We start from the raw sequence: 26,609 nt of genomic DNA, 5'->3' as shown, positions 1-26,609 counted from the left end.
ACACAGTTTTCCCATGCACTCACTACCTTTTGGTTGCCTTCAGCACTGCAGCCTTCTCTGCCATGCCCTCTTCTTCACCTATATGTGTTTGCAATAACTTCCCCTGTTTTTCCTCATTTCTAGGTGGATAAAGTTCCCTGGTGCAATACTTACCTAGGATACTCTGTTCCCCAAAAGAAAGGCTTTTGAAGTTCTCCTGCTGGGAATCCTGCAATTGAAAAAAAAAATATAATAAAAAAGTGAGGCCAATTCAATACAGCTGAATTGCTGTCACAATGCCCAAGGGTTTAGATTTTATGACCTCATTTGTTTGGTTTCAGAAGGTTTTGCGAGGGGAGCTTTCCCTGGGGTGGTAGTTTCAGAATGCAATGTAGAGGATCTTGGAGAGGCAGCAGAGATGCTGCCACACGCTCGTCTGAGTAAGCACACATGTTCCTGTGAAAAACACACCTCCTGTTTCCTATGAAGAATACTGGATTACCCTCAGATGTGCCGACAGATCAACAGACAATACATAGGTAAAGTGCAAGAAGAATTAAAATAGTGTTAGCTTAGTGAGGCTTCAGTGCTGCAAGAAACATGAAAGTGGTAAAATGTAAGCCTAATTCTATTTAGTCTATGAAAAACAAAGGTAAATGAGCATGCTTAGGCACTTCTGTAAAGGAAAACTGTAGATTATTAAGGCTGTAGGGTCAGTCTAGCTACAGATATTACCTGGCTGTTTCTGGTAGACTAACCAGTTGCCAAAAAAACATCAATGGAAACACTCTGGCGAGTGATGATCTACTGATGTTTCACATAGGAATCAAAATTGTTCCTCAAAGTCACATGTCTGTTTTTAATTCCAGGGTGACATTTCAGTGCCAGGATACTGAAGACAGTGGAGCTGCACATGGTAAAAATGTAACAGCCCAAAGAACTGCTAAATAGAACATACACCCATGGTCAAAGTTCTAACATGATGGTGAAAAGTGCCATCCTTCCAGGCCCAGATGTGGAATTTACTGTCTTGTGTCACAAACTCCCATCCATAAAGCACAGGCATACACCTGCTTTGAAGCTTAACCCACATGGTCATCACCTTGTTGAGGAAGAACCAGTTTCCTCAGATGACTCACTTGTCTTCCCAGGAGCTGCTGCTTCACCCTATGGGTCTCTCTTCAAGAAATCACCTGAATGCTCAGATCAATACAAAAACAAATTCATTTAATTCTAACCCTATTCATTTTTTTTGTGGATATATTGGACATAGATTTCTTTATATCTGAGATAAGTTTTCAGGCAAGATCGTTGTTCTTTCCTTACAAAGTCTTTAAAAAACTTACTTTGAAATGAAAAAAAGATAAAAGAAAAGAAAAAAAAGAAAAAACCAAAACCCCAAAACCAAAACCAGTATGCTGAGTGTAATTCATGCCAAGTGATATGGCACAAGGCATGTCCTCTTGGCCTGCCCAGCTGCTTTTTGATGTTGCTTCTCCATGGCTGCCATCATTCCCTATCTGCAATTAGCTTACAAAAAATGTGGGCTTCAAACTTATTTTCTGAATGTTGTTTGGGGTTTTATTCTTACTTCTCCAGATGTTGTTTTATTGTTTCAAGCATGGTATTATTTTCTTTTTCAGCACTACAGACCAAAATTTTACCAATGTCAAGGACAAAGTTTTCCTGATCTAACTCTCCTTGCCTCCCAGTGCACAGAGAAGATTATTTATGATGCGTGTTTTTAAACATTTTAAGCAGCAATGGTACACTCATACAACCTAATGAAAATTCCTTGTTAGGCCTTAAGTTAAAAGCTGTGTTTAGAGCTGAAAATCCTATCTGAACTGGTTCTCTCCAAACACCGAATCTCAGAAAAGGTTTTAGAATGCTTAGGTTCTACTAACTCTAAATGATCCTATCCCCACAACAACAGGTGAGAGGAACTGTGGCCAAAATGAACAAATGAGCCCATACTGAAGGTGGTATGAACGAAATCATGTCTAATGATCACACAATCCTGTGTGTCTGTCCCTGCACCAAGAGGCTATCAAAATCTTTTTAAGGAGCTGCAGTTTTTATGTCCAGGTATAGACTTGTGTAGTGAATTTGCACTTGTCTGCAGTAGAGGTAATATACATTATTTACAGCAAATTAGGTGCAAATCTTCACTCAGGCTTATCCAGCTACACTAAATGTGTCTTTGTAGAACATTGCTGAAACACAGTCAGCTGTGAGTTAAACCATGAGATAGTTTTCACTGAACAAGTCAATGAATGAATGGTAGGAAGCTCCAATCCTGAGTCCATGCAACAGGTTGGTAACTACTGAAAGTCAGGATCCATTTTAGGTTAGATATCACTGAGCAAAGTGCTGGTTGAACGAGTGGTTTCTGGTTCTGGATGTGTGAAAACACCTCTGTAGTTTGCACTAATGGAAGCTCAGGAAGTATTTTCAGGCCAAAGCAGAGAAAGAGGCCAGCAGAATGTAATACACATTTCAGAAAACCTCAGGAAACTGAAATATGTTATCACCAGGAGTTTGTTTTGTTTTGTTTTGTTTGGGGGGTTCATGTGTTTGTGGTTTTGTTGTTGTTGTTTTTGTTTGGTTTTTGGTAAGAAAAAAGATCTAATTTTGAAAGGGATTCTTGGTCAGACAGTAGAGCAAATGGATCCCATTCTCCAGAGGTCAGCGGCACTGAGGAACTGAGGGTGCTTGTCCCCTCTTGCAACACTACAAGGAACAAATTCAGAGTTGGCAACACTTTTTATGCAATGTCTCCTTCAGGCAAGCAATAACTACATCATCCTTGGGGGAGCAAGGATAACAGTGTCTTAGACTAGAATGTCCTTGAAATTGTAACATGAGATTGATTGATCACCAGTTTCTTATTTTGTGCTGATTTGAATCCCTCGATTTAGGCAATTCCCTTGTGAAATCTGTTTCTTTTTTTGCTTGACATATTGCACCTAAAAGAATTAATGACAAAACTCAGAGAGCTCATAGTAGGCTGCAGATGCAATAAATACTAATGGGATTATTTATATGCTACTGGAGTTCAAGCAGGCAAAGGACAGATCTGAAGGAGTAAGACAGGCAGACTTCAGGGAATTTCACACCTTAAGGAAGAGATACAGGCACTGGGAATGTATTTTGAGCTAACACTTGACCAGAAATTTAGCCTGTATTGTGCACCTTTTAAAGCTTTCTCCCTCTACACAGCCCCAAAAGAGGCTGAGAGTCTCTCTCTTTATACACTATATTGCTAATGCAGGCCCTGAGTCTATGGTCATTACTCACCAACAGCACACAGAAAGAAAACTGTGTTATCTTATTACAGACCCCACACAAATCCATCTGCCATCATCAAGACCTGGACTTGAAGAATCTGCTTTGACTGCCTTTTTACAACCTACCTAAATTTGGAGCAATGCTATTGGGCTGCATTCTGAGATGGGCAGAGTTGTGACATGCCACAAGAGCACTGGTCTGTGGACAGATGAGTTCAGGCTGTCACAGAACAACACTGGTACCCTACATCCATGCATCTTACTGGTGGCAAGGTGGGACAGCCAGGCTAGATCATCCTCAAGATGGACTTTGTGCCACTGATCCCAACATGCTACAGACCAGTTGTTCTGATCACAGCCCTTTAAGCCCAGTGGTCCAAGGAGTTTTCAGTGCATCTGAGTACCCACTTGAGTAGCCAATTCTTCAGGAGTTTTTATTTGAGTATGTTAAGGGAGAAAGTGCTGAAATTCTTTCTAAAGAATAAATCACATTCACATCTCTCTCCTCAACCACCGAGCTAATAATCTCATTGTAGAAAGCTGGTCAGGGAAACTGTTTCCAGGGTTTACTTTATCATGTACACAGGGACTGTTGTGAGCCTGGCTAGCTTGAAATTCCCTAAATTTACCTTCTTGAAGATAGGAGTGACATTTGCTTTCTTCCAGTCCTCAGGAACCTCCCCCAGTCACTATAACCTTTCAAAGATTACCAAGAGTGGCCTCACAATGATGTTGTGAGCTTGTAGGTGCACCCTGTCAGAGCCCATGGGCTTGTGTTTGTCCAGTCTGTTTGAACATTTCCTAACCTATTCCTCCTCCACAGAGGGTAAATCTCCTTTGTTACCAGGTCCCCTGCCCTCATTCAGCACTACATTTTCCCTCAACTTTCTGCTGCTGCAGCTACACTTGCAGGAACATTTTTTCACATCCCTTGCCAGATTCATGTATAGGGAGGCTTTGGCTGTCCGAACCTCTGTGTCTGGACCCTTGGACAGTGACTGTTCAACTTTCCTCTTAGTCACCTTACCGCTCTGGAATGCAGGGGCACTTCAAGCAGTGCAGTACATCTGGCTTACTTCAAACATTTCACTCTTAATTTATGCTGATCTTGAAGCTCTGGAAGAATCCTGCCTGCACGGTGTGTATATATATATATATATATATATATATATATATATATACATACACTCTGCCTTTTAATGTAATTGAAGGTTTCTATCTTCATTTTATCCATGATATCATTCTCAGCATCTCTCTACAGCAAGGTGCTGTAAAGCTTGTTAGAATGTATTTAAAATTTGAAGGTTTTTCTTTCCTCCAATTTTGCAGGGGCTTTACTGCCATTAATAAATCCACTTACCAGCGAATACCTACACTTTGCAGATGAATATCCTTACATTCAGTATAATATTCCTAGTTTACCAAGAAGACACAAGTAACCACATTTGATCTGATAATTCCCTGAAACAATGCAGGGCAATAATGGATAAAGTAAACCAAAACACACATGAGAAGACTCACCAAATCATGAGGAAATTTGCAGTTCAAATCTAAATATAAATTCAAATTTTATAGTTCAATTACATTATTTGGTTATATTGTATGATGATTTTAACTGAGGCAAAGCCTTATTCCTCAATAATGAGGTTGGTTTGTTTAAAGCAACTTCTGACAGGCTAGTGAATCCCATATGTAAGTAACAGATATGGGAGACAGCTGTACTAAACTGTGTGATATACAGGGTGCTCTGCCAATTGGTGTACTGGCAATTCTCAGATGTGTTCAAAAGCTGTAACTTGTTTTTTCAAGTGTCACTGAATGAATTCAGATGTAGAGTTTTAAAGGGATAAGACATAAGCAGAAGACTAACTGCTGGTCAGTAATCAAAGAATATTGAATTCACACAAGGAATTAAATGTGAAGACAGCTGGGGTGTTGGTTAGTTGTCTAAAAACAGCCCAAAGGACATTTTGTTTAAAATGGTTCCACAGACTTCTATGTGGACAACTGAATCTCATGCCAGTGATGGCTTTCATGTCTTCTTTGAGGTCTAGCTGCCAGTCTTGATGGCAAGGGGCTTCTGCAAGTTTTATCTCAGATAAAACACATGAGGAAACCTTTCAGACACTGTAGAACACCCCAGACAGCTTTGAGCACCCATATGTAGGTGACAGAGACCAAACTCTCTGTCATTACATGGACCTGAATCATACACCTTATTTCAAGTTTTATCCTGTGGACAAAGAGCAGAGAAAACAAAAGTTGTGTGAGGACAGAAGGTATCAATTGTGTAAGGCACAGTAACTGTTCCATGCAATGCATGAAAACAAAGCTTAATTTTATGAAGAGCTCAGTGAATAAATTCATTAAAGAGATACAGGGAAGTAATAGTCTTAAAGCAGAGGACTCTGCAGCCTCTGCTTCAATTCTTGGCTCAGCTTCTGCTTCACCTGACAAGAGACTCTGCTACCCATGAAAAAGAGAGAACCCAGTATTTCCCAACCACAGTGGGGCAACATGAGGAGAAACATGACGTGGTTTGTGAGGTGCCAAGGAATACTGTCTACTAAGGGAGTAGGAAATGTGAAAACATCTGTTTTACAAGAAACTTTGATCTTTATTTTTTAAGGAGAAGCCTCACTGGATTTCCCAGGGTGAGAGAATGGGGGTAGGGGGAGAAGAAAAAAAGGAAAAATTCTTCTACTTTATACATTCATAATAAGAATTTTAGAAAGAAAAGATAAAGAATGGAGGTAAGGATCATGTATCATCTCACTTGTGACCATAGTTAAATAAAATGAGAGCTCACTTAAGACACTTAAAGCTTACTTAATAACAGGGCTCAGAAAGTGTTCAGTCCAAATCTGCTGTGTTCATTAACCTCCTGGAAACTAATGGCACACTTGAAACTACTTCATCAATAACCTTCCAATTAGTCCAGTTCTTAAGGGAAGAGAAAATGCCCCTATGGACATTCCCCTTGTCCTGCCCCGGCCACGGCACTGGGTGCTGTTTGCCAGCACTTCCCTGGCTCCTGGCAAGATAAGAGCTCTCCCTTGCAACTCACAGCATAAGCGAGCTGCCAGCATCAATATCTGGGTGATGCTTCCTGTAAAGACGATACTTATTGGCTAATATGAGCTCTCATCTCTGCTTTTCTCTATGGATGCTAATTTAAATGCAATTTTTAAATTCTGTTGTAGATTATATCTCCTTCCTGTAACATGTACTGAGGCCGCTCTCTAAAGAGGCCTCTTGACTTTCACTGGAGAACTGCAGGAACAGCACAAATGACTTAGAAGGAGCATGGATATAAACTAAGAGAGATAATATCAACATTAATTACCCAGTACATCTATTCAAGCTTACACTTCATGAGTATGTTGCTTTTATTTGCCTCAGTTCACTGTAAATCTCCCTTTCATTACTGTTCACAGCCCACAAATGTGACTATTTTTATATATTCTAAAGGCATACATATTTACATTTTGAAAAAACAACTGAACACACCAAATGTCTGACGAACAGTTCCCTTTTATCTTTAACATATTCAAGGGCCAATATTTTTGTGCTGTAATGAAATAAAAACCTTTTCTTGAACAGAAGTGTGCTAGCACACTTTGATCATCACTTGTGTCTATTTTCAGCACATATTTGTTGACAGCTCTAGAGTGCATTAAAATAAACTAATCCTTTAGGAATGTGGTTTTGGTGTTCCAATTATGATAATTAAAAAGATAGTATTCATGCTGCTTAGATGATATGAAGTGTACTTAGATACATTTTGAGACTCTAAAGGCAATGACACATACCTGTTGTCCTTGTTAAGTACCTATAATTAAAGGGGAAATTGACGAGCAAATGCACAGAAAATTGAAAAATTATCCGAACTAGGATTAAAAAATTATTAACAACCATTATAAACATGCATAGTGGTTCATCTAAGACACTTTGAATTATCGAAAAAGAGGAAATAAATAAATAGAACTCACATAAAGAGAACATCAGGAGTAAACTTGCATAATATTAAGATAAATTATATGTACCATATTTTTTAACTCTGCTCTTTGTGGCACATCTCACTTTGATACAGCTACTTATTTCTCCTTTGTAGATATTAACAGAATTGTTGTTCATTCAAGCTATCAATAGTTCAGTAATGAAAATTAAATTAAGCAACAGCAAAGACAAGGGTGTTTGCACTAAAGTACAGCAAAATTTGGTAGATCTACTGCATATGCAAGATTTGCTATATTCTCCCAAATCCAATGATTTTTAAAATCATCTAGTTTCTATTCTCTATTAATTTTCACTTTTCATGAAACAAGACCTTTTCTTCCAAGTAACTGAGTAGTCAAGTAGTCAAGTTAAAAACACTAAAAGCCTGTACATGGACTTGCATAGATATTCTAATGTTTATGTCAGTGATACAGATTACAGAGACAGAACAATCTGTGATCCTTCCATCAGGAGTGTCAGAGACCTCCCTGTGTTTTGAACACAGAAAGCAAAACCAGCTGCCTAAAGCTCAGAAGCGATCAGGACCTCCACATTCCCCTCCACTTCTGCAGGTACCTGACGATTGCTCTTTTCCAAAATCCATGGGTCACAGCACTGATGTTTCTTTTTCTCTAAACTTTTTCAAGAAGCCTTTGGTGACTAATCAAGTTCGGAGTTGCTGTGGATTTGTTGATATCATCACACAGTACATTTCTATTTCCAAACTAACGGTCCTAATTTTTAGAATCAAATTTTGGAACCAGGGATTTTCCAGTTCATGTAGAAACTAATTTCCATAATCAAATTCTGTTATGCATTTTAAAATTCTTATTTCTCAAATTCTTCTTAGTAAAGTCACTTACAAAGAGCAAAAATAGATGGGCCTTGAAGACACTAAAGTCCAGTTTGCTCACTGAAGAGCAGGGGCACTCAAGCAGGTGAAGATCTGGTCCATTCACTATTTAGAGCAGTGATCAGTAGTAGATGTGAAGGGAAAGAGTGTCAGGCAACTACCTGTGAGGTAATTCTTCTGCTAGCACATATTCCTACCTTCCAGAAGCCAGCAGCAGAGGGAACTGTCCTCCTGAACTGAGTTCATATACCTCTACTCTTTTGTACAGAACAGAACACCCTCTTTTCTGATCATCCGCTAATGCGGTAAATAGCAGAGATCCCCACAACACACCCCTCCAACTATTTGCCAACAAGGAATTGGTTCCCACCTCCTTTTCTTATCTCTAATCAATCATTAACTTATGAAAGGGCCTTCTTTCTTGTCCCACAACAACTTCCAGTTATTAGTATTGGGAAAGAACATCCAAAGTGTGCGATGGAAAAAAACAGTGTATCAAGCATACTTACCTGCTTTCTAAATTTTAAAAAACCTCTAATAGATTCAGAAAGTATGATTTTTTTCTAAAAGAAAAAGCAAAAAACATCTCACATTCTCATGTTCACTCTTCACCATTATATCATACGCTTATTCATTCTCTCTATTCAATCATGTTGTGGTCACAACCGCATTCCTTCATATAGAGGCTAAAGTGATTTTTTATGCAGATCCCTCTGAACTATCTTTTGAAAAATAGGATTTGAAACTTGCCACACCTACTCTTCCTGTGCTGAGGCCACTAAAAGTCATAGGCTATACATCAAAGCTGGTTGTTTGGAAATTTTTTGTCGAAGTTCCTTTGAAATAGCTGGGAGAATATCATATGGTCCTTATATTTGTCATAGTTCATGGTATGAATTTCTTCTACAGTCTTATTGACACAGTTTATTGACACTAAATTTTAAGCAATTTCTGGGACCAACCTCTCACAAGAAAAAGCTCCAGGGTTAGAACTTCCCAAACTCTTCCCGTGCAAAGAATTATCTTATTTTTATGCCTTAGAGACTCTTCTCTTTCAATGTATTTGACAAAAAATTTTTATTATTAGTTCTTGTGCTGCTAGAAATTTGGTCCTCAAAATCTTTCTGGGCTTGCTGTATCACAGTTTTACATTTAACTTGCTGGAGTTCAAGCTTAATTCTTTTTCTCAAATGACTCTAGTTTGAAGAACTTTTTTTCTGTGGTTTAACTAGGCCTTTAAAAATGCCACAGTTCTTGTGGTATGTGAGCAGTCCCTCAAAACTTTGCATGGATTACTACTGAAAACATACCTGCAAAGCAGCAAGGTAGAAGTTCTTCCCCACCAGCATTAATGGGAAATCAGTAGTGATGTGTCAAATGTTTATCAGCAGCTTCTGACTTGAGAATGTTCTTCCCACATCTCACAGGGCCTCTTGCCCCATTAAAACACACCAGCCAGCAGTGGAAGACAGTACTGTGCCTTTCTCTGAATCTTCCCTCCTGTTGCACATCATTTTCAGGGCATGATTACATTTGTACCTCTCTGGTAGGAGAGGGCTTTGTTCAGAAAGCCCTCTCCTACCTAAACTTTTTCCTCTTTGAAAGAGTCCTGAAAGAACTGAGAGTGAGTAGCACCGTCCACACTTCAAGGTCACTTGCCAGCAGAACAAGAAGGTCAGCTGTTTTGATAAAAAATACAATTGCCTCTACACCCATAACTGATGGGTTATGTTTGATAGCTCTCTGACTCCTGACTCTTTCAGACATGAGTGTGAAATTTTCAGTGGCTCCAGCCTCTTGACACAGTTTTCTCTAATGTGCCATGGTGGAGTGGCTGGGACAGCTGAGCACTGCTGAAACTTGAGAGAACCCAATATTAAAGCAGTATAACAGTGATGGCTTCATTTTGCTCTGAGCAGGCGTCCTCTCCACTCACAAAAAACCTCTCCAGCAGCAGTGATGGTGGAGGAAGAGCAGCTGTAATGCTTTGCAGGTACCTTAGAACTGTGACCACCTCAGCCAAGTGCTCCCTCAGATGATCAACAAAAATGTGACTGCCTAATGATGGCAGCCCCTCTAATTAAGGAAGAGCTATCTAAATATAGCACTAATTTTAATCAAAAGAACTGCCTAATTATTATACACGCTTTACAACTGAGATCACTTAGACATGAAAGATTTTGAGTGGTTTGGAGGCAAAGTTGCTTACAGAAATTGGTAGAAGCAAATACCAGCAGACTCAGACTGCCAGTCCTCTGCTGTACCTTCTTCAGTGTGATACATTAACTTTGTGCCTTTCTCTCTGTGACCAAAAGAGATGCAGGAATAAAAGGGGGAATCACTAAGCAATTTTTGAGGTCCTGTCTCTGGGGACCGAGACCACAGAGGTGGTGGCAGCCACCTTCCAGACACGAATGGCATAGAAGAAGAAGGCTGATTTAACATGCAAAGCTTGTAAGAGCAAAGGTAAGTGCCAGGGTAAAGGTAACACTCTTGTACACAGAAAGACTGGTATTGAATTTTAAAGCCTGATAGAAAATTTCAGTTCAAAGCCCCATTAAAACAAACAGGAATGAACATCCAAACTCGTAACACTTCTTTGAAAAACTCATCTCTTTTACCTAATTTGTTTCCACACCAGAATATAAGCTATCTAAAAACAACCAGTAACTAAAATTAGTAGAAGACAGGTAGTACTGCATATACAAAATAATTTCATCAAACTATACAGGTAAGAATTTTAAGTTAGCTACAGATATCACTCCTTGTCCTTGAAGGTATTGAACAAATCCACTGGACAAACATTTGAATGTTTTCTGGTCTGTATCACAGTCGTCTCTAGTCCCATTTATTGCTACATATCTGTCAATACTAGAGGACAGAACTGCTATCACTGTATATTTATGGAGATGTGTGTACACATGTTTTTGCCACAGAAAACAGAAGATAGAAACATTAGGCTTTAATAAAAGTGATTTAAGCTATCATTTGCAATGGACAGAGTACAAACACACACATGGTCACTGCAACTCATCTGACGCAGGGTAACTCATTGAGCAACTGTAGTTCCAATTTGTGGGAGCTCTGGGTTTTCCAGATTGATCCTCTCACTTAGGTCTCACAGCTGAATTACCAGGTCTGAGCTTTTAATTTTCGGTCACAAATAACACAATAGGTACAGCAGTTATCTGAAGCTTGACACATACATTCCCAAACAGGCACTTTATAAGGAGACTCAGAAGGCAGATACTCACTGATCTGGTTGGTAGATGCACTATAGAAAGCATTTACAGTAGTCGGGCTTGTAAACCACCTGTAGTAAGAACAAAATTAATTCTCTGTCAGTACATTGACATTCACCTTTATGAATCAAAGGAGCAAAGATAAAAATTGAACTCAGGTGAAGGAAGTAAAAACATTAAGGACTTAAGATACATTAAAGTTTAAGTATTTCTCCATTTCAGTACATGCTACTCACACTTTCTTAGAACATTGAAATCTATTGTTTAATGACTTTAACTATGTACAGTCAATGAATTCCCAACAAGAGCGATTCCTAGTGTTCCTATCACGTGATCTGTTTAATTTCTAAGTGACCACTGTGCTTCTGAGGTCTGCCATGCTGATGAATCAAAATTCACCCAGCAGAGGCTGCAAGACTGACAGCAGCTGGGAAACCTCTCTTGAGTGTCTTTCAAACACGTGTGGAGAAACTCTCTGTTGAAATTAGAGGAGAGCATTTTGAAACAAGTAAAGTGGCTTTAGAGGCTTTGCTGAACAATTACTTGAACAATTAGGATTATGCCAACAACACAAACAAGTACCTTCTGGGAATGTAAATTCAGAATAAACAGCTTCATTTCTGTACCCTATGCAGTGAACATGACCATCCTAAACAAATAGGCCTCTTGCCAGGCATTTCCTCTCATAGTTTGATTTCTCATATATACTGGAGGAAACCCTAGATTTGAATAGGAGTTGGACTTTGATGATCCTTGTGAGTCCCTTCCAACTCAACATATTCTATGATTCTATGAATAGCAAATGAATCTCCTCAGCCTAAGCTCATCTGTATTGACAGTGGCTTCAACCATATGAGTGGAAAATCTCAACTGACTTCATCAAGAACCAAATCTCCTCAGATGAAACCCTGAGTTCAGTGAGCCCAAGATTTCACTTTATGATTTTATAAGGGAGCAGTGAGGCAAAAGAAATAAAGATGATGAGAATTAGTGGTTAGTTCATAATAACTTAGAAGTAACTCTAGTAAATATCCAAACAAGAACATCCTGATGTCTTTAGCAAAATATTACTCAAAAGTTTTGAAAAGCCACATGAATGCAATGTAATTGCTTTGGAAATTTTCTTTTAAAGAGGAGAGATAGAAGCTGCAAAACAAAGGAAGATCTATCAGAATATGGAAAATATGTGATATCAATGACAATGTATACACAATTTGTGCTTTAAAATAGCCCCATTAATGAAAGAGTCATCTGCACACCCTGACTGGCTTTCTGACAACTAATGTCCTCACATAAACCAGGTAACAAAGGGGAGAGTTTGAAAATGGCAGCATTTTGTCTTTTGTCAATAAATTTAATTGCTTGTTTTAGTCTCCAAGCTGAGCAGCTTATTTTGCAATGAATCAACCAGAAAAACTAACAAATGAAGGCTAAAAGAGTGATATCGTGTACATATTTTAACAATCTGTCACATTAAAGGCTCTAATAGTCACAGATAACTCTCCCTGCTTTGTTTATTAGGAGATTGTGAAGGGGAGGAGCAGGGGGAGGTTGTTTTCTCTTCATAATAAGGAGATTAAATGTTAGAGGTAATGTAGTGAGATAATGGAAAATTGAAGAAAGAATGTGTATGGTGAGGGGATCAAAAAAAAAAATTAGGGGCTTAATTAACAACATTTCAATTTCATGTTCACAGACACAATCAGCTGAACTGTTTTGAAGGATGCAAGCCTGCCATTTGTGCCTTGGGACCTGCTCTCCAGGCTTAGCAGTAAATCTGGAGGACTGCCCCTTTTTTGAAAAGGAGAAATCCCATCTGAAAAGGACTCATCTGAAACAATCAACACTTCAATTTAGATTTTACTGTAAGTTTGAACAAAGACACATAGTGCTGTGACTTGCATCTCACCCTGTTGGCTTGTTCTGCTTACAACAGCCTTTCTCAAACAGCAACTTTTAAGCATGAAAAAGGCTTCTGGAACAGCAAATCCTCCTTTTTCGAAAATTCCTCTTAGCCTTTTATTTCCAGAGGATCAAGAGCCTGAGATGTATCACAGATACTTCAAATCAGATTAATGTGCTGTGGTTCTTCTCTCCATCCTCTGGGAGGGCTTACCACAGTTAGCTGCAGAGAGGAATCACCACAAGCAGCAGCAAAGAGCTCTTCACTGCCTAGAGACAGCTCTCTTAACAGCACAAGCTGTTTTACTGGGTGAGGAGCTGGTGATGCAGGTACTTGTCCCCACAGGAGCACTTCACTCTCCCCAAGAGCAGCAGTGAATGCTGGCGACATTTGTTCCACATTTACGGAGGGAGGACATCACACCATCCTCTGGCCATACTTTCATACCTAAGAACTCATAGACTTGTAGCTCGTAGATGTATCACAAGCATCCCCATCCTGCTTTGTTTCTCATGATCTACCACTGCAATAGCAGAGCCCATCCCATTTCCTGACCTTAACATGAGCCAAAGACTGAGAACAGCCTTGATTTTCTCACTGTAGAACTGAACTCAGTTCTTTCCAAATTGCTTTTTCATAATGAGGCCTCAAAAACGACCCTGTATGAAACTTGTTATGCTTTTAGGCAGTTACGAAGAGGACACTTAGCAGCCCTACTGAGGAGTCAGGAAGAATGAGAGTTCTCGAAGAGTATTTCATATTTGACATTTGGCAAGGAGATTTCCATTCCAGCATTTTGTTGTACCATTCTGAGCACTCTCAAAAAGATTTAGGAAGTATTTTCCAGAAAAGAGTAGAAATAACCAAGACTGCTTCCATCCAGACTAGCAGAACAACTTCACTTCTCATCTGCCATGTGAACTCCTTGAAATGACTGAACCGTCAGGGACAGTCCTTAACTAATAACACACCAAATTACCATATGAAGGTGTGTAATAAATAGCTGCTGCTGTTAAATTTTCAGGTGAAAAAAATTTAGAAATAACTCTCCCATTCCTGTTTGAAGTCAGATTCCCTGAGCATTTGCTCTAGGTCTGGTTACAATTTCAGTGCATTTTATCTATTAACAGAAGGATAGAAAAAAAAGAAAGGCATAACATTCCAAGCTCTTATTAATTGCAAAGTAAATAAATAAAAATTCTAGAACTGCTGACACTGTTTTCATTTGCTATAAGTTTGTGAAAAATGGGACAGCTTTGAATGATGTCCTGTAGCATTACCTATCTACTACTGCAGCAGTCAGAACCTAACGCTGCAGAGTTGACACTTGTAAGGTTGAGATTTCTCTTGTAAAAATAAAATGTGAAACATACACTGAGACAGCAAGTGGGGCAGAAACTCTCTTACTCTGTGTTTCTTTAGGCTACAATTTTCTCTGTGATATTTTCTTTCTGAGTTAAGAGTACAGTGTGCTACATTGCCACTCATGAAGAGGGGTGGCTGGGAACATTTACAACGCAGGAAAAAGCTTATTAGTTTACTTTATTCTCTGTAAAGCACAAACTAAATTTTCAAACTGATCTCTCAATTTTTTGAGTTAGAAGAAATCTTTCAGTTTGCTGTTCAACATCCAAAGTAAGAAATAAAAAATAGTAATATAAATAAAGAAAATGAACTTGTCGATGTACAAGACTTAAGCCGGTCAGAAGTGAAAAGTGTACTAAGTTTCTGGAAGCTGGAAAATGTCTTTCAAAGAAAATACTATTAAGAAACCTTCTAACTGGGAGGCAACCTTCAAGGTGACTTTCAAAATTGTATTTCCTCTTCTCATTGTTAGTCTCTTTTATACATTTTCCCCTGTAGAAACAGAAGATTATTGTCCTAGGCCAGGCTGCCATCTGTCTCCCTTAGGAATAGGCAAGCAACTAGGATGGTAAGGCTGGGCCCAGCCTTCAGTGCCACATCACTGATCAAAATGAGGTTCAAAGACCAGGAAAAGGCTCCAGAAGGCTCCTTTCCAGCCTCTCCTCTCCAGGGCAGGTCCCAGCCACACAATTTCTGAGCTCTCCAGCAGCATCTCTCCAACAGACAACAGACCACCCAGTGTTCCTGATGGCTGCTTTTCCCTTTTAGGAGAAGGAGCTTTACACTGTCCTTAATGGTATCCAACCCAGAACCTCTCATAGCTGCTCTCCCTTGGGGCAAACCAAGGGCCAGGGCTTACACACATTAGTGTGTGGTCAAGAAAAACAGGGATGGGCCCTGGAGGAGACCCTGGAATCCTCTCATAGCATACCTCCTTTGGGTCCTCTTATCAGGATACCAGATGCCTACATCCCCAGCACAGAAAGTGAAAAATTGAGAAAGATTTGACCAGGTCTAAAAATCTTAGATTATATGCTGACTTCAAAGGAGAAAGATAAATAGTAATGAAGTGGCATGCCCAAGAAGTCTTCTGATGCTTTGTTATTTGCAAGTATGATATCAGTGTTAAGGACAGATTCCATCATGGATAAAAAGGTGCAGGAGTGTATTTGTATACACACACACACACGTGTGTATATTTGTATGTAGGAATGTGTATGGCTCCGTCGTTGGATAAGTAAATGCAACTAAAACCCTGACTCTCCTTTACTTCTCCCTTATACGTGGCCATCACTTCTCCCTGTACTAACTTTTACTTTCCTCTGCTCCAGCTGAATCTCACCAGGATTAAAATAATTGTCTTCACACCTGGTGCCCATTCTCCCTCACTGCCCCTTCCAGCCTCTCCTTCTCCACTGAGCCCTCTCAACGTAACCTGCGCTGGTTTGTGCACCATGCTCCTCAGCTCCTGCACAAATCCCTTTCATGTGTCTCTCTGCTGATACCTGAGCACTTTCTTCTTTGTTAGGTAGAGCCAGCTGTGAAGGTGACAGTCATCTCCCCAGCCAGCTGTGAGGATGGCAGCTGGCATCCAAAGCTGGTGTTGAGGACAACAAGTAATAGTGTTGAGGACCACAGCCAGGGTGCCCTCAGGGGAGCCTGGCCCCAGGACTGGCAGAACAGATGCCTTGTCACAGCTTTCTGGTACAAGCAGGGCTGGGTATGTCCCCCCACCCATGCCCTGAGCAATGTCTCATCTGAGTTCCTCCATGCTCCCTTCTCCTGTCAAGCAGATAAATGCCAGGGATGGAGGGAACAGAACAGAGAACAAAGGATTTTGATAATTACTCCTGATTTAAGTTTTTTCCTTGTCTTTTCAGATTAAAAAACTGTTGAATTTCCAAAATAATTGTTTTCCATTTTGTTATCCACATTCTTCCTTGTTTTACCCAACTCCTTTGTCTTGTATCTCCCATCTCCTCTGTCCATCCCCTGATGGTCTTTTCCTGGTACTTTGATTGAACCATCATCTTAATTTCACATTTAGCTGAGGAAAATTATTCCAGTTTGAAATAATATTGTTGAGAAACATGGACTGTCTGCTGAAAGAATATGGTGTTTTACCTTTTGGTTGTAGTATTACTTTAGTAACTTTTATTTTATTTCCTTAAACACTCATTTTCTTATTTATCTTTTTTGGTCCATAACTTTGATGATCTTATAATATCTATCTCTAAATATAAATGTTATGCTAAAAGCTACTAAACTACGGAAAAGAAGAAATTAAGGAAATAGAAACAAAAACCCAAGGGTAATTAGCTATTAACATAGCACCAAGCTTCATCAAAAATTCTGTGGAGTTCTATGAAATGGAAAAGTTTAAAAAACAAAAACAGAAAAATTAGAGGAAAAAAAAGAAGTAAAAGCATCAGAAAGCAGGGGTGTATGATAATTTGAAAGTGGCAAGTGGCTAAAAAGTGGCTGATATTTTTGAGGCCAGGTTTGACATGCCTCAGACTGGTAAGTGGGAGTTATTGGATTATTTTAATAAATTTTTTAAAAATTACTGGAGGCAGCAATGACTCTTTGTGCCTTGGTGTCCCTCAGCAGGCAGAGTGACACCACTTTCAGAACCCTTTTCTATCACTGAACAGTTGCAGAGACAGAATAATGTCCCAGCAGGAACCCTAATTATTCCTCCGCCAGGCCTCACGTGGAGCTTACCTCCAGCCCTGCAGAAGGCAGAGCAAATAGCTGTGCTAACAAAGAGAAGGGACCAGAAATCAAACTGGCATCCCTCAGACCTGAATGTGCTCTGAGAGGTGACAAGAAAAGAGCTGCAGAGGTGATGAGGGGCTGGCTATTATATAGTCCTAGAAATAAGATGGTAAAGACAGGCATGAGAAGGTGTTCAATCTTGTAGTGGGCAATCAGATAACACTTTCATTTTTTAAGCGTACCCACGTGACAGCTCTCAGCAGATAGTTCTTGAGTCAGGGGCTGCCTACCAGTCCATTTCCTTACAGGGGAGTTTTCCCATTGTGCCAAGAATCTACAGGTTCTGCATCAGTGCTGCCCCAAGGCTGACCATGAGGAGGAGGTTGCTGATCACTGCTATAGAGAGGCCAGTGTTGTTTCACTGCTCTCTTGGAACTGTTACTCTGAAGGAAATACACCATCATGGTCTAGTCCTGACATCCAGGAAAATCCCTAAAATCGTCCCCTGGGGTTAACCAGTGCAATGTCAGAGAAAGCTGTGATGAGAAGGTAAAATTCACAATAAAAACTAAGCTATAAAAAAACCCTTGAACACACGGGGCCAAATTAAAACACTCTAACCATGAACAGCCTTTGTTTGTCCCGCTGACATCCTTGCCCTGCCTCACAGACAGCACGGAGCCACCCCTGGAACAAAGTATGGTTCAGTTGGAGTAGGACTTTCTGGAGTCCTGAGGAAATACCACCACAGGAGCTAAGCAGCAGCACTGATTTCAAAGACTGTGTGTAGAAGAAGTCATTTTTAAGTAGCATGATTAGACTAATTAAGTTCTGCTTAGGTTTTAATTTGCATTTTAAGGATTTGATTACCCACAAGTAAGAAAAGAGAATGATTCTCTCATGTATTTTATGACAGTTTGTGACACAATCTGCACTCTAATGTTTACAAATAAATAAAAATAACATATGTAGATTAAATTATGTTTCATTCTGTATCATTGCTATTAACAGCAGGTAACTAACAATGCTGATTTGTATTACTAATAATAACATTATCTCTTACTATGGTTTCATTCCTACAAAATTTATTTCATAAATCCCTGCTGTACCATTTCAAACTCTAACTGTGACCAAGAGGCACAGTCCATTTTTAATTGTGATTCAGTTACCCCTTTTTTTCATTAAATTAAGTTCAAGCTTCAAGCATGTGAATACCGTGCATATGAGCAGGGATACCTAGAACTCACCGAAAAAAAAATCCACAGGAGTTTCTGAATAATGGGAATTTGCCCATAGGCTTTTTGTGTCATAACATGTTGCTGTCTATATAATTCTATTAAAACTTAATAGATAACAGTATTTATTATATAAATTAAATAATATAATTTAAAACATTGTTAGAAGATTATGTAAATATGTATTTTGTCTACTCACTCTGTTTTTGGAACTTCTTTTCTAAGCCAGTAGAAATCAGATTGGGCTGCGTATTTGCGAGTTTGCAATACATTGCCAAAATAATCACTTTCTGTAAACTTCAGCTGTATAGAAAAAGCACAGACAATTTTAAAGCATGTCCAAAGAAACAAAAGCTGACATAAAACAAACAGAATTTTTATTTTATACAAGCTAATCACCTAATTTTTTAGTGATTTTCAAAGCAAGTAAAATTTTCACAGTTGGTAGGAAGAATAAATATTTTATGAGCTTAGTTAAAAAAACAGGCTGAGCAGATTTGCACAAGGGTCTGGAACACTGGGAAAGCCCTTTACTGTGCGGAGTGCTGCTGAAGGAATCATAAGCACCCAACAATGGATTGCAGACTGCACATTTCTATGGCTATTATTAAGAGAGCCTCTTTTCCAGGAGGAAGTAGGCCTACTTTCATTTGTAAAAGTGCATTTTAAAACCACTTCCAACAATGTAACAAAGTCCCCTTTTTCAGTTTGCTATACATTTTATAACCAATACTTCATATTCTGTGCCTTCTGAGGGTTCTGCCACATTAAATATTTACAGCCATAAGGCTCCATACTTCCATAAGTTTCCAAATATAATAGCATTCACACACACACAACTAAACAGGCAAGGAAAAGGGATGTTAATAGGTTGTAAGCCCTGTCATCAGTTTAAAACAATTCTAGGATTTGTGAGGAAGTTGCACTTCAGATGTAAACTATGGTTTTGCAAGCATGATTAACAAGTATTTTTCAGCAGACATTGCCACTTATCTGAGCAAATAATTCTATACCCTGAGTGAGAGTTGGTCACATGCTCTGTCTCATTACACTGTTTTCACTGCACCATCTCACCCTACACTTTCCATGGACAAGGACTAGGCTGGTAGAGTTGGTTCTCTCAAAAAATGATGCCTCTGTTTAGTGTTTGTTCATGTGCTCTGGCAAAGATGATGATCGCTCTTGTCTTTTACTGGTCCAGGATTGAACTTGGGTTTCTAGTTTGCCTGTGACTTTCAGTAATACAATTCATCAAATGCGTGCCACAGTTGGAAAACGGTAAAATATATTATTATTAATCATTTGCCTTCCTTCCTGCCTTAGTTAGGCTGCACAGATACTGGAGCAGGAAGGAGTTCTCCCACAGTATCCTTGTCCAGCAGGCAACACAATAGGCCTATACATTGGTTAGGACCTCTTGGCATTATTAAAAGCAACAACTGTAAATTAAATTCATAGCCTGGAGAGATGAGGAGAGCTTATATAGGGCATCCTAAATTGTGATATTCTGAGATAAAATGCATTAGTGTTTTTGAAGACCATTATTTTGAGAAGAAATGCTTTTGATTTGTTCCATTTTTATAGTTAAATGCAAAATTTATGCAAAAATTACAGTGTATGCTTAACCTTTAAAATGCTTAATGGCAGGAAGGTTCTTTGCATGCAGGCACATTTTACTCCCAGCAGGCCTCATGATCTCACTCAGATACAACAACATTGACTACTTAGACAAAATTTAGAGCTAGCACACTTCAAAAATAAAATAAAAATAACCAGGCAAGCACAAGTCCAGGTGCATACCAAATAAAAGACTAGCTTTGATTTTAGACAGCAGCAAAACAGAGCGAAGAATAGCTGAAATAAATGAATAAAGCTGCAAGCCTGACACTTACAGTTTTGATGTCTTCATTAATATATGTGTCATTCATTATAAACTGAGGGTAACCAACTTTCGCCATAACTGCTTTTGCCTTTGAAAAAGAAAAAGAGAAAAAAAAGTTTTGACAGATAAAACCACTTTCAGCATACAGCTTTCTCTCTTTCTTGCTCAGTTCCCACTTTGTATTATTATGGTCCCCTGGAGCCATCCTAATTTAACTTCAAAACAACTTGCCTACAAGGTAAACTTGGTGCCACAAATGAGCTCGGCATCACAATGCACAGAGTCCAGATTCCGTTGTCAGATTATCACAGTGGGTCTGTTGCTGCCTGCAGAGCTTTTGCGTACTTACAGCAATGTGTCTGAGTGCAAAATCTTAACAGCTGATTTTCCCTACTGGGTTTTGTGTTAATCAGATGGTCAAATGCCTGTTTGTACAATGTTTTCCAAAGGACGACAGGAAACGGCCTGTTCCACTATGGCAAAATAGCTGGTACACATCCAACTGCTAAAATAGATTTGATGCACAGCTGTGAATCAACCTTGGTCCCAGCAAGTGCAGACTGGTGTGTTTCCACTGAGGGCCACTGCTATTTGCACCTGAGGATGGCTCCTTTTCTGAAGGACACTGTCTTTTCCAAAAACCACAGGGCTCATCTTTGTTTAGTTCTCCAGTTTCACTCCTTTACCTTTCAGTTTTTGCCTTTTTCCTAATGTCAGTAGGGGTGTTAAAATAAAACATGTCACTTGTCATTAATCCTCTTTCAGTCGTGACTTGGCCCCAGAATTTATGCACAACCTGCGTGAACAGTCCAGTGTGAAGTAGCTGTAGATGAGTATTCCCACTTTGTAAATCATGGTGTGCATGTATATACCGCCCTAGTAATCCTCACAAAAACACCAGCAGGCCACTCAGAAACCCAGAATCTCTGTGGAAACAGGTTTCCAGAAGAAAGCAAAAGTATACAAAAAGATGACATACCAAGTGAAATGTGAAAGTTCCATAGGATAAATTACAGCCATCATGGACTAGGACAGCACAAAACTTTCACTTTTTATGTTTTCAGGATGCTGAATGTAATTTCTCCGTAAGTCTTTGGAATTCCCTCCACCCCTCAAAAGGTGCTCCTCCATGGTCATCAAACTCAGATGTCAAAACTCAAATGAATATTGCAAGATATGAAAAGCAATAAATAATTGGCCCTTAAACCAAGTACAACTGTACCAACCCTGCATTCTGCTCACTGGGAGCAGAGCCTGGACCTCTCTGGGGTCCAACGACTTTTATTTCCTTCTTGCTGCAGGGTCCTGACTGCTCAAGTGAAGATTCCCCTTCCTCCACATATCCTTTCTCCTTCTCCCACTTCACAATATCTCAATACAGCAGGGCCTCCTATACAGCAAGACTTAAAACCAGCTGTTCCACAATTTTAAGAAGAAAGGTAACGGAGGACTGCCTCCATTTCACCAAAGTCATTGTTTCCTCTTTTATTTTTCAAGAAAGGCCTCTTCTTTAAACTCCTTCAATCTCATTTCCAACCCAAAGTCATAATCCTCCATTTGTGACATCACGATTAATTGTGGTTGAGGTAATTGAGATGTCACAAACAGAAGATAACATCTTCAGGTAGGAAATTAGCAGCAGGAGCAGATGATCTCTTAAGCAAAAAAGATCCCATTGTCATGCAAATTGCCCTAGTAATAAAAATAGCAGTGGAAGAAAAATGCTGAATGGAAAATATGAAATGAGCCAAATTAGCTTACAACAGAATGTTTCCTTACTTTTCCAGAAGGTTCAGCAGTCTTTCACGATATTTTAAATGCTGTGCTGGGGAGGGATAATAAAAAGCTAGGAAGGGAGCATGATTCATCTGCAAGTTTGTATGTAATCAAGAGTGCCTAATTTTTTCCTGGTGGTGTTGTCAGGTCCAACTGACTGAACTTTGCAAGGAATCGGAAAATTATTCCTCATGTTTCAATCCCAGTTAAAACTAGCTTTAAAAAAGGAAAGAGCAAAACACATCAGTTTTAATTTTTGCTAAGTCAGCTGCTTAAACAAGTCTGGTGAATCTCAAATATTCTGCATAAGTTCATCACTTCCTTTGTGACTTTCACAATTGATGTAGTGAGATTGAGATTTCTAAGCATGAGAATTAAGTAGTTGGACACAATGGAGTTTTTTTGCAAAGGCTATATAAACCCCTAGTAAATAACAGAGTGTGTCTCGAGATTTTTGAAAGCAAACTCAAAAGGCACTGCTGCTTCTAGTACTTCAATGCTTTTTCAATGTCTAAAGCTGTCTGTATTTTTTGAGATAGATAGATAAGGGGGAAATGTTATTTTATTGCGTTTATTACTTAAAAGGCCTTACCACAATATGTGCGAGTTAGAGATCAGAGCAAAAAAGACAGACAAAGCTGATGCTGACAGTGAAGGGTGTTTGGCTCTTGGTTAGGCAAACTGTTTCCTATAGCCAAAGCAAAACTCATGAGAGAACATAGGAAGCCCTCTGAAGTCCTTGGGAATCCCTCTGACTGGGATTCCTCCTAGGGGCTTTGCATCAGGTGCAAACCTGTTCAGCTAAGCCCAACACACAGCCCAATTTATTAACACAAGTGACAAGTTAGAAACTATCATATTGAGAGTAGGTTTCTAAATTTGCATGTTGGAAGTCTTGTTTCTGTACCTATTTTTCTGTTCACTTGTGTAATATTTAACAGCAGTTTGGAGATTCCCTATTTATACAGCACAAGGAAGTGGAAAGCTCTTCTATAACTTCCTTGCTCTTTGATAATGATGTCAGTATTTTCCCCTTGATAAGATTAAAAGTAGGTATAAGAGACCAGCCTTCCAGAAGGCATGCACAGGGGAGTCAAATGAAATGTGACAAATGTACAGGAACCAGCCATGTGGCAATTGCATATGAATCCACCATAAACACGCTATCCACAAGTTTTTATGGTTCAAAGGCTCATTTAACTCTTTTCTCTAATTTGCATATTAAACAACCCTTTGTACAGGAAGAAAAGAGGTGATGGGATACTTCCCCCAGGCACCAATAAGCACTCAGCCTGCCTTGGGCTGTTGGGTAAATTAAGGAAACTCATCGCTCCAGGGCTCCTCTCCTGCCATCACAAGCAAGAGGCTCTTGCAGGGTGCTTTAGGGTAAGTCATGATGACTCTTTTCTAGCCCAGCAGCCAGGGAGAGCAGGCTCTGAGGCAGAGGATCCAGAGTGGGACCACTACTTCCACCACTCCTTGTGCATCGAAGTTTCCCCAGTGACTTCAACACAGCCAGGATTTTACCATCAGTGTCTTTCTGTCACAGTGAGAGCACTGCAAGTCAGTTTACTACACAGACAAAATAATAAACAAGCTTTCACTCTCTGCTCATCAACTTGCCCACGTGGGAATGCACACATGTTTCAGTGCTCCAAAGCATCCCAGTTTCCAGCCCATTCAAATTCTCACTTGACAACCAAGCGTGTGAGTATTCTGAGAGCCTTTCTGCCTCTCAAAGTATGACTTGGACATTTTATACAACACTAAGTACTGACATATTTTACTTACAGTAAAGAGAAAACAAAACATATATCTCACAACAAAGTTTTGAGTCTGACAGAGATCTTCTGTATATTAACTTGACTCAATAACTTTGTAAAGATCATTTTTAAGCTTCTAAATATATAAAAAATTAATACAATTACAGTTCACTGAAAAATTAGCATGAAATACATTGTGAAAGCTAAAATTATTCATGGCAAAGTAATGTCCCATTTAATTACAAAGATTAATTCAGCCTTTATATATGCGCCTGGTCTTTCCATTTTTCATTGAGAACAGATGATTCAAGAGCCATCTGGTAAAACTGCTGCATAAATATCACTGCATCTATCTAGGGTTTACATATGGAAGAACTAGGAAAATAGAGTGATGGGTCTTGGCAAAACACAGGAAAGTTCCATCACAGGACTAAAGCCCAATCCTACAGATGTCAGTAGGAAGTGACTACTGACTTGAGTGAGAGATAGACTGAGTTCACCCTAATGATGCACAGTATTTCCTCTGTGGGAAAATGAAAAATCAGGGATTTTCACATTGTCAACTACAACGGAAAGTGAAGTGGCAACTCAAACATGAACACTTGGCCTGAAATGACAATTTTTAACAGTACTTGATCTGCAGTGAACTGTCTAATCCATATTCAAGAATACAGATTATCATTATTTATTTTTAAAACTTGGCCTAACTGCCCTCTTTTTGTTGCAGGTCACAATAATAGAAGCTGTGTAGATTTTCAAGAACCGGTGTTTCATTTAATGATAATTCACATACCACCACTTCACACTACACTGCACCATAACCATCCCCTCTTTTACAATAATTGTTTTGAATGCTCTAAAATAATTGATAAAATAATGAAGACAGAAAATACAGCTATCATTCCATCTTTGTAATAGCTTTAGGCAAAGGTTAAAAAAAAAAAAAAAAGAAATAATCAAATGACTTATGTGAATAATGACACCCATGTACACATAAAATTGCTTTCAGTTAAATACACATTAGGATTTCAAAAATAGCTGAGTCCATTTAACACCTTTGTGCTGCCAAATGAAAAAAAATCCTAGTCCTTGCTCTTCTTCCCTGCTCCTCTCATCTCTGTCCATAGTTCTTCTCATGCTGCCTGCACCCACAGCCTCCAAAGGCTGCCTCAGCTCCTCGACACATCTTTCTGTGGGACTGCTTAACACTTCAATAACACAGCTGAAATTTAACCAAGCTTTTCCCCAGCTAATTTCCTGCCAGATCGCTGAGCTGAATCACTCACTCACTACATGGAGAGACACAACTACTTCTGGAACTTTTATGAGACAAGTGCTGGGGACACATGATGTGGCAAAGTGGAGAAGGGTTATGTGGTACACGAGTTACCTCCTGCTCTGAATGGTCTTTTGAAACTAAAGCCTCACTCAGAGAAAACTTACTGACAAGAAAATACTTCTTAGTACACTTAAAAATACGACACCATAATTATAATGCTAGGAAACAGAGAGGAAAAGGACACAGCAGTTCCTAAGAAATGTGTTCATTGGGATGATATGTTTGGTCTTAATATCTACTATTCATCAAGACAATATTATTATTGCTCACCATAAAGATTAAAGCATCTAAAAGTTTAATAGGACTACCATGGACAAAAGAGTCAGAAAAAGCAACAATGAACATCAGTGCCACTCTTTCCTGTCCTAAATCCCTTCTGGCTCTCTGGAATACAAAGATTCAGTCATTGGTTCAAGCACTGTGACAAAAGTTTCACTGGAATTAACTTTTCAGTTTAAACTAATCCCACATTAAATTATTTTTTTTTTAGCAATAGAACTGGACTACGATTGTGCAAAATTAGCATCTTTATTTCAGTCTTACTTATATAAACATACTGATTGACTGTGATGTTTTCATAAGCACAGCTCCTCAGTTCAATGCAACACTACAATTAATAGACCTATTCATATTTTCTCCTTCCACCAGAAACTTATTCTGCTGCCAGCTTTGTTTTAATTTTGTTAAGAAAAATAATTCTTTTTCCATTTTGTTTTAATTTCATTTTCCATTCACAACCTCTGTATGACAATTAGCATGATTCCATTATGTTATACACAGAATATTATGAGAGACATATATTCTGTCCTTCATTTACAGAATGTCAGATCTGCAATAACTTCCTTTGTGGCACACAGAAAATATTTTCATCTTTGAAGATATAAGTGCACTTATACTGCAGACCAGCACAACTGAGTTCTGGCACAGGATGTGCTTAACTGCCAACTATTTCTGTCCAAAGCACCTTGGTGAGTTTTAAGGGTCTTTGGATTCTCAGTAGAGCTGGAATGATGCCCATGGACCAGAAGAAAGGATGATGCCCAGATATGCAAAATGACTCAGCTATGGCACCACACCAGCAGGGAAAGGTCAGCTCCAGTGTGGGTTTTTCTGCACTGGATTCCCCTCTGCACACCTGTGCATCCCTTGGGGCATGACTGCACCAGGGTATGTGGACAGCTGGGAGCTCCTCCAGCTGCACTTCAAACAAGCCAGAAGCAATTGTTGTGGTCTGAAGGTACAGACTATCATTAGTATCATGGTGG

At 39.2% G+C, this 26,609-nt stretch overlaps 1 protein-coding gene across 1 annotated transcript in view; it reads right to left on the bottom strand.

Moving 5' to 3' along the window:
- The window catches only part of PHEX (phosphate regulating endopeptidase homolog X-linked), a 97,106-nt gene that overhangs the window by 13,590 nt on the left and 56,907 nt on the right, over positions 1-26,609 (bottom strand). The window contains exons 13-16 of the mRNA XM_010394496.4: positions 20,477-20,554; positions 18,784-18,887; positions 11,376-11,434; positions 154-208 (exon numbers count right to left, since the gene is read on the bottom strand). Coding sequence (XP_010392798.1) covers positions 154-208; positions 11,376-11,434; positions 18,784-18,887; positions 20,477-20,554 — 296 coding nt within the window. The remainder of the gene's footprint in view (positions 1-153; positions 209-11,375; positions 11,435-18,783; positions 18,888-20,476; positions 20,555-26,609) is intronic.

The sequence above is a fragment of the Corvus cornix genome, chromosome 1 (assembly GCF_000738735.6).
Source record: "Corvus cornix cornix isolate S_Up_H32 chromosome 1, ASM73873v5, whole genome shotgun sequence".
Taxonomy (NCBI): domain Eukaryota; kingdom Metazoa; phylum Chordata; class Aves; order Passeriformes; family Corvidae; genus Corvus; species Corvus cornix.
The sequence above is the reverse complement of the archived record's forward strand: the minus strand, read 5'-3'. Positions and strand labels throughout refer to the sequence as shown.